This window comes from Bidens hawaiensis, unplaced genomic scaffold (assembly GCF_021521415.1).
Source record: "Bidens hawaiensis isolate Kalapana, Puna unplaced genomic scaffold, B.hawaiensis_p1.1 tig00085745_1, whole genome shotgun sequence".
Lineage (NCBI taxonomy): Eukaryota > Viridiplantae > Streptophyta > Magnoliopsida > Asterales > Asteraceae > Bidens > Bidens hawaiensis.
In genome coordinates this window covers 6402-15621 of record NW_027504166.1, presented here as the reverse complement: position 1 = coordinate 15621, position 9220 = coordinate 6402, and the positions used below count along the sequence as shown (strand labels likewise).

The 9220-nt window shown below is 35.6% G+C and overlaps 1 protein-coding gene and 1 non-coding gene across 2 annotated transcripts; one reads left to right on the top strand and one right to left on the bottom strand.

Annotated features, from left to right (window-relative positions):
- Positions 1-3494: 3494 nt before the first annotated feature.
- LOC143607715 (uncharacterized) lies at positions 3495-6074 on the top strand. The gene is made up of 5 exons (XM_077083066.1): positions 3495-4299; positions 4370-4494; positions 4570-4795; positions 4910-5190; positions 5526-6074. The coding sequence occupies exons 1-5, from the start codon at positions 3495-3497 to the stop codon at positions 6072-6074; spliced, it is 1986 nt and encodes a 661-aa protein (XP_076939181.1).
- A 2440-nt stretch (positions 6075-8514) lies between these two features.
- On the bottom strand, positions 8515-8586 carry TRNAP-AGG (transfer RNA proline (anticodon AGG)). Its single transcript has one exon. It is a non-coding gene; the product is annotated as a tRNA-Pro (tRNA).
- Positions 8587-9220: the final 634 nt, after the last annotated feature.

Sequence of the window (9220 nt, the reverse complement as noted above, 5' to 3'; positions counted from 1 at the left end):
GTTGACAAGGTATTTATAGCCGAATGAGGTAGGAAGGTGATTGGGTCAGTTGTCCTCTTCTATAAGATCTTAATAACCGCATGGACACGTGTCCTCTTATGACAGGTTGAGCTATACGTCTCATGTGCATGGGTGCAACAACCTGGACACGCGTCACCTAATGATAGGACGAATTGCACCCTGGCCATGTGCACGGTTATAACAAACTGGTCAGGTGTCCTTCTTTCATTAGTGGGCAAGTCACGTACTCCTCAAGTAACAATTGTGGACGTTCTTCTAGAGTGTAGTTAGTTATTTACAGCTGTCTAATTGGCATTGCCCTCCGGTCATATTGGCAGACCAATGTCTTATCCTGCGGATGACTTCTGAGGATGCCCAGATGCTTCCGCGCGTGGTATGAGGACGTTCTTCCTCTTACGTGATCCATATGTCCCGCGGGTGATATGTGAGAGGCTCCTTTTTGGTACCCTACCTCTATAGGAGGTCAAATAAAGAATCCCAAACACCCTCTAAAACGAAAAAGTTAGACAAGAACAAAAAAGAAAGAAAGTTAATCAAAACATCACTAAGACTAAGTGTAGTGGGGCTACAATTTGGGCGCGAAGGGGTGCGAACACCGCCCCCTTGGCGAAATTGGGGCGAAATGGACGGGGGCGTGGGTTATTTGTCGCCGGGAGGAGATGAGATTTATTGTTATTATTATATTTATAGTGTGTGTGTTATACACACACACACATATATATATTAATATATATATAGGGGAAGGTTAACGTACAAATGAAATTAACGTGCTAAACGTGAAAATCAAGTAGAGTAATTATGCATACAATTAGAGTAATTATCATAAAGTAATTGCATAATTACTTTATGATAATTACTCTAATTGTATGCATAATTACTCTACTTGATTTTCACGTTTAACACATTAATTTCATTTGTATCTGATCCAAAACCTATATACATATATATATACATATATATATATATATATATACATATATATATGTATATATATATACATATATATATGTATATATATATATACATATATATATATATATATATATGTTATATTATATTACTATTTGTAGCCCCAACACTATTACACCTCAAAAACAAATTCACACCCCTTGCTTACTGAGCGCCACGTGTCGCAATTCGCCTCCATTTGTAGCCCTCCACTATGCATAGCCTAATAATTCTTAATTCCAATCTATAAAAAACATCACCAATAATCCTCAACTCCAATATAGATAAAACAACTTTTGGCAATTGAGAATCCATAGGAATCCCGAAACCTGTATGTCATTTAAAACTTTGTATCGACAAATGGGGTTGCCAATAAAAACCTACTTATTTTTTTGAACGATAAATGTTACACATACTTTATTCTACACTAATAATATACTAACTAAGCATTTACCCAGGTTTAAATCTGGGAGCTCCCATCTAAGAGGTTAGTGTCTCTACCAAGTAGGCTAGCCTCACATTGGCAAAAACCTACTCATTTCGTGATCGCCAATTTGCCAAAAGCAGTGAGATGAATAATCAAATGCTCGGCCATTTCATCAAAGAGACCACGTATCATATATGAAAGGAAGTTGATGGAGAGATCGTGTTTTGCCAAAGAGTTTTCATGCTAGTATCAGTTTCGGCGAATAATGCAAGCCAACAAAAGAGGTCAACCTTAATTGGCATGAAGTTGTTCCAAGTGAAATTCTCAATCGGAACGGGAGGGTCAAAACCCTCGATGGTTTGGGCGTCTCCGAGATGGTTCGAAGTCAGATGAGTCGCGGGTGATTTGACCTAAGTTAATAAACATATTGGCCAACTTGTCTTCAATGAAACAAATATTTTTCCAAATAAAAAAGCAGTCTAGTAATCTGATTTCTCAAATAACTTTTAATTTAAACTGTTTCAAGTAAACTTTACTCTATAAATTTTGAGTTGAACATAATTTATTAAATAAGTTTGAAGTTGGATTTATATCCGACTCGAGTGCATTTTACACGCGTAGATTTGAGCTATCAACTAACCGAGTTAAGACTTACTAATTGGAATGACAACGAGACTATTTTAAAAAGAGTATAATGTACCATACACAGTTATAAAATAGTGCATCATACATGTGTGATATATGTTGGATAATTACTTGTGGGGTATTAGAATACCACTAGTTTGCTTAAAAACATTTATTAGAATTTACAAATTTCATTTCTTTTATCTTATCATCCTATCTTTACACAAGGGGTTAAATTTACATTATGCTATATCCCCCTTAAGTCTTTACCTTAACATTTGCCGACAAAATTGCCTTGTCAACTAACTTTTCATTTCTTGATCCACTATTCACTTTTGTAGTTTTCTTTTGTCAATTTTCAACCAAAGTTAACCTTGTCACCATCTGCATTGTTTCTTTATACTTTTCTGTCTATTCTTTTCAGGATTCCAATAAAAAGTCAGTCTATAAACTCTCACAATTTCACAAACACCACTAAAACTTTGTATGTTTACTGTATGGTTTAAATGTTTTATAACTGTGAAACAATTTATATGTTTTATTTTGGGTTCTGTTAAATATACCAAAAAATATACCAAAGTCAAAGACCAAAAGTTGTCAGCATTAAACCAAAAATTGTCAGCATTTATTTGTAAACCTAGAAAACAATGAAAATTTAAATCTTTACATAACCCAAAATACAGTTGAAAATTTATACCATAACAAAACAAAAAATACAGTTGAAAATTTATGAACAGATTCAATATTATTTAACAATAACAATAACAAAATTCTTAGGATTAAACTAAACTAATATTTCGATTTCTTACCATGGCAGATAACGAATTTATCATGACTACACCACAATTTTTCACTCATCAGGTATAATCAGTGTTGGGTTAGGTTTTCTTTCAAAATCGTGGTGGTAGACGGTGGTTAGGGTTTCGATATCGCCGGCAGTGGTAGCGAAGAACGGAGACGGTGGCGACGGAGATGGTGGCGACGGTGGAGACGGCGATGATGGAGACGGCGGCAAAGGGGTTAGGCGGAGATGGTGGCGACGGTGGAGACGGCGGCAAAGGGGTTAGGCGACGGTGGAGACGGCGACAAAGGGGTTAGGCGACGGTGGAGACGGCGGCAAAGGGGTTAGGCGACGGTGGAGACGGCGGCAAAGGGGTTAGGCAACGGTGGAGACGGCGAGTATCCTGCGGTGCGGAGATGGTGGCGACGGTGGAGACGGCGGCAAAGGGGTTAGGCGGCGGATGAGTTTAGGAGAGAAATTAGTTTTAGGTTTTTTGGTTTTGGCCGTAGGTTTTTTTCTAGTTTATAACCCTATTTACCATTATAACCCTTTGACTATTTCTAGTTTAACAAATTAGGTTTTTAATATTAATATTTACCATTATAACCCTTTGACTATTTCTAGTTTAACAAATTAGGTTTTTAATATATATACATGTTTTTAATGATACACATTTATTCCTGGACGTTAACGATGATATGTGATGAACATAACCATCCGCCTGTACAGCATATGGAAGGCCATCCATATGCTAAGCGGTTAACTGATGATGAATTTAGTTTGGTTGCAGAATTGACAAGGATGAATGTGGCACCACGTGATATTCTATCGATACTGAAGGAGAGGAACCTAAGTAATGCATCTACAATCAGTACGATTTACAATGCACGCACTAAAATTCGCATGAGTGAGCAAGCAGGCAATTCTCCGATGCAGGTTCTCATGTCTATTTTACATTCTAATGGTTATGTTTATGAATTTACTACAACTGGTTCAAACGAGTTAGAAAATTTATTTTTCGTTCATCCAATATCATTCGATATTTGGCGTGCATTCCCACACGTGTTGATTATAGATGCCACGTACAAAACAAACAGCTATAATATGCCTTTTGTTCAGATTGTTGGTGTAACTTCGACCAACAAGACATTTTCCATAGCTTTTGCCTTCATGCAAAATGAAAAGATAGAAAGCTATACATGGGTCTTAAACTGTCTAAAGTTAACATTAGACAAGTGTATGCACCCACGTGTTATACTTACAGACAGGGAGTTGGCTTTAGTGAATGCATGCAAAGAAGTTTTCCCGAATGCTACTCAATTACTTTGTAGATGGCACATTAGTCGCAACATATTCAAGAACTGTAGGCAATCTATCAGGTCAGCACGTGATTGGGACAACTTTCTAAAATTATGGGAGTTACTAGAAGATTCTACAACTTTGGTTTCTTACACAGACAATTACAAGCAACTTCAGTCATTCTTGATAAAATATCCACGTATGTTTTCTACGCCCCGATATATTTTTTGCTTTTTATATATCTCTTATAAGTTTAATTACTTTTTCAGGTGTTTTAAAATATGTAAATGAAAATTGGTTGAACAAATACAAGGAGATGTTTGTGTCTGTCTGGATTGATCAACATCTCAATTTTGGAAATAACACAACCAATAGAGTAGAAAGCCAGGATGCGGTATTGAAAAAATATTTGAAATCTTCAAAATGTTGTTTGGATAAATTTGTGGGTTGTATTAATCGTCTCGTGCAGTCGCAACATACATCAATCAAAGAAAGTTTTGAGAAAAGCAGAGTTGTTCGCATACATCAACACAATATACGATGTTTTAAACTATTGCGCGGTTTTGTTTCAAATGAAGCTCTCGATATAATTCTTGCGGACCATGAAAGCTGGAAGAATCTTCAAGTAGACTCTTCAAATTGTGGTTGTCGACTTCGCAACAGCTGTGGGTTACCATGTGCTGCGAACTTTCAATGTATATTAGTTCAGGTAACTATAATCTGATTGATTATTTTAATATTAGTTCAGATTTTTTTAATAATGATTCTATAAAATTGTTAATATATTACTTATTTATATTTTAACATAGGTCAATGTATTTCCTTGGATTCGATTGATATCTTTTGGAGGAAGCTAGATTTTGTACCTTCAACAACTGTCCAAGATGACGATGTTAGTAGCGAGAATGAACTAAAACATTTTAAAGAAAACTTCAACAAGCAGTCCAAAGCTGGGAAAAAAAGTTGGTTAAGAAAGCTGAAGGACATAATAGGTCTCGGTACAACAGATATTCAAGAACCTCAAATTCAGAAAAATACTCGTGGAAGACCAAATTTGAAGAAATCACAACAAAAAAACGTGTCGGTCAAGGTACAACTGATATTCAGGAACCTCGAGTTCAGAAAAATACTCGTGGACGGCCAAGCTTGAAAAAATCACAACAGAAAAGGCGTGCTGAATTTTGTTCAGCCAGATATAGTTGCTCAAATGTGCCCAATTTTGTTGATCCGATTAAGGAGCCAGCCAGACATAGTTCATTCGAATTTGACCTGAACAGTGAACCATTGATAGACTTGAATGAAGTCCCAGGTGAATGTTTTGAGCGTTCATACATGATAGACTTAAATGTAATGCCACAGTTGAATGATTCCAATATAATGAGCGATATTCCAAAAGTATTTCATCCATATATAACAAATATACAGAATGTTAAAGGCGATGGAAACTGTGGATTTCGAGCAATAGCTGTTTGCCTCGGACTTGATGAAGAAAAATCTTATGAGTACATTCGACAGCAAATGAGAGAAGAGTTACAAAATCGATACGATATTTATAAAGATATGTTTGTCAGGGATGTAAATTCATTGTATCATGACTTGTGTTTTTTTGGGTCACCTTGTCCAGAAGAACACTGGATGAAAATGCCTGAGGCAGGTGTTCTGATTGCCAATAGGTTTGGTGTTATCATCCATTCTTTAAGCATGTCAGGCAGTACCACTATTTTCCCATTTTGGAGTGGTCCAGAAGAAAGTCAACATCACAGAGCTCTTACAATTGCTTTAGTATTTGGTGAGACCCATTATGTCATGGTAGAGTTACAAGGAGAATCACCAATGCCTGTTATCACGCCTTATTGGAATCTTAACAATATTAGCCGGTCTGCAGTTAGGTGGGAAACAATGTATAAGTCGCGTCTAGAACTGTACAGCCAACTTTATCGTCCTGAAAGTGGGTTTGTGGATTTAAGTGATTAATTATTTTAGTGTTTTTACATTCATAATGAACTTGTATTTTCGTATTTATATATTTGAGTACTTTTTAGAAGACTAGTAATATTCATAATTGTATAATAAAATATTTAATATACTATTATTCATACTAGTATTGCAAAAAACTAATTACAATAGCCTTTAAAAAAACCTAATTAAAAAATAGATATTAGTAGTTTAAATAATTATTATGTAATGATTAGTAGTTATATTTAAATAAAATAGAATAAAAATGATTAGTAGTAGATTAATAGGGTTGACTTGGTATACCAAATAAAAACTTTTGGTATATTTAAAGCCCCCCTTTATTTTACGGTCCATATTTTAAATTTAGTTGGTCTAGCCTCAAAGATCTTGTGTCATAACGAGTATCCCATCTTGCCACTGCATCCCACAGACCGTAATGCCACATAGCCTTCAATCTCATTTATCCGCCCGCTCATCTGATTTCCTTCTTTGTTGGTTTTAAAATTTGGCATGGTGATGCCACTAAACATGTCACGATTTTGTCTTTGCCACCTCACCTATAGCAACTTATGTTGGTTACATTGGTGTATTTCTCTAATTTTCTAATGTTTTTGTTTGCATAAACTTTGCTAACTTCATGTTTTCTTTTTTAATTCTACTGCCTTCATTCTAAAACAAAGTTGCATGGACGTTCTCTATGATTAGGCCCATTTTGCACAACTTCTATAGGCCCGTGCCATAAACTACTAACTAGTAAATAATATGTATATACAACTAATTGTTCTAATCATGGCTTAAGAAAGAACATGATGGCAAGGTTATTTTTGCATGACCATATAAGTAACTTGTATCCTCTAGAACACGTTGAACTAGTCTAGGTCAGTCTAAAATGGGTTGACCCATTAACACTTTTTGTTTATTCATTATTTAAAACTTCTTTTAATTAACTAACTTGGTCCATAGTGTGGTTCCGGTCCACTTACCTAGATTAGTTGAAGAAATAAAGGTGTTAGGTTTTCTTTGGCTTAAAAATTGATCCCGAAAGCTTGAGTTGTCTTGGGAGGATTGGTATAATTTTCAGGTGTAATCTGATGGGTGTGTTGGTTCGGTATATATTTCGATTGTAGATTAGTGGTTTTTTCGTGTGCTTTTTGATGGATATATGTATTGGCGTGTCTAGCTTCTTGCTAGTTTTTTTTTGGAATATTGGTTTTTAATACTCCCAACTTTCCCTTATTGGTAAATAACACTCCCAACTTTTGATTTGTCACCCACTACTCCTAACTTTCACCCTATTTTTCTGTACCACTCATCGTCTAAATGAACACTAACCTCGTTAATGTTTTGGACTAAAAATGTCATTCCAATTAGTTGAGGGCGTAAAACAGAAATTTTATTTTTAACACACAACCTCTATTTCTGGTGACCTCGTTTTTCCGGCGACCTCGTTTTTATGACGACCTCATTTTTTCCGGAGAATTCGAGTTTTTCGGCTATCTCGTCTTTCAGAACACCATATCCATCATTTCACCGAGCTTCACATATGAATTTGAGTTTTCCGGCGAGTTGCAGGTTTACGGCGAACACCATATCCATCATTTCACCGCCCATCGCTCCAAAACCACAACCCCGCCACCACCAGTGTCTCACCCAGCCACCTTCCGGGATCGCCCGCGTGCCGGAAAATCGAGTTGCAGGTTTCCGGCGAGAACCATCTTCATCATATCTCCACCGGTGCACAATCTTCATGATCTCCATCACCTTTTACACCTCTGAACCATCTCCATTATCTGAAAAACGAGATAGTCGGAAAACTCAAATTCGCTAGAAGAAAAGAGGTCGCCGGAAAAACGAGGTCACGAAAATGGAGGTTGTGTGTTAAAAATAAAATTTTTGTTTTACCCCCTCAACTAATTTGAATGACATTTTTAGTCCAAAACATTAACGAGGTTAGTGTTCATTTAGACGAGAAGTGGTACAGGAAAATAGGGTGAAAGTTGAGAGTGGTTGGTGACAAATCGAAAGTTAGGAGTGTTATCTACCAATGAGGGAAAGTTAGGAGTATTAAAAACCAATATCACTTTTTTTTAATAAAATTTTGTAGGACATTGGTGATGACTTAGACGAGGATCTCGAGAGTCACGCTGACCTGGATATTGAATTCGAGTACGAGCCGAACCACCGTCAACTTGAGCCAATAATATAATGATGTTTGTGTAAGCTGGCAACTCAGCTCGTATCAACTCGAGCCAACTTTTAGCTTGATAAATGTAGTTTTTTTTTACTTTGATTATAACATTTATGTTTGGTTTATTCAAGTCAAATAATTTAACAAAAAACTTTTACCATACTTTCCGAACTGATTCGCTCAACTCGGTTCTTTAAATGAAGTTGAACTGAGTTTAGTTACTTTTGTTGTGCCTATTTCAAATGAAGAAAAATTTAAAAATAAAAAATTGGGGCATTCCGAGAATTGAACTCGGGACCTCTCGCACCCTAAGCGAGAATCATACCACTAGACCAAATGCCCATTTGGAATTACAGACGATAATAATTTAATCTATATGTAAACGCCATTCATTTAAGCTAGGAAATGTCCTTTTTAATTTTAATAAAAAACTAATTTAAAATCAGAAAATTAAATTCTAATCAATATCGCATACGCAAAATTAAAGAGACCAGATTTGTTGAAATACATATTGTCCAAATCTCGATTTACTGTAGTCAAATGCAAAAAAAAAAAAACACATTTATGACCACAATGTAAACACACGAACACCAATAGTTGTGCAACACAATGATATGATAAAAAACAAGTAATAATAAACCGAAGTTATAACATTAGACAATGTAGTAAACGTTTTCATAATCTATTTGTATCCCAAACGCAAACGCCATCGACATTACCACTTCGTATACAACTTGTATATTGACTTCACAACATATAGACTATGAACATGGAAAATATGTGCATGCCTTATCTTCCCATAGTATTAGATAATTATGCGAATTTAAACTATGAACATGGAAAATATGGACATAAAATATAAACTTATTTTATTTACGATATTTTTAAAGAGACTTCTTGCATGTGAAGTAATAACATATAGACTACTATTAATTTGGTTCACATTTGTTAACCTCCATTATGTCAATCTTAACAC

Excerpts from the sequence above, each read along its gene's own strand:
- LOC143607715 (XM_077083066.1), top strand. The coding sequence starts at position 3,495 with ATGATATGTGATGAACATAACCATCCGCCTGTACAGCATATGGAAGGC. Across the intron at positions 4,495-4,569 it reads GAGTAGAAAGCCAGGATGCG|TCGCAACATACATCAATCAA; the intron begins GTATTGAAAAAA and ends CGTCTCGTGCAG. Across the intron at positions 5,191-5,525 it reads AAAAAAACGTGTCGGTCAAG|AATGTTAAAGGCGATGGAAA; the intron begins GTACAACTGATA and ends ACAAATATACAG.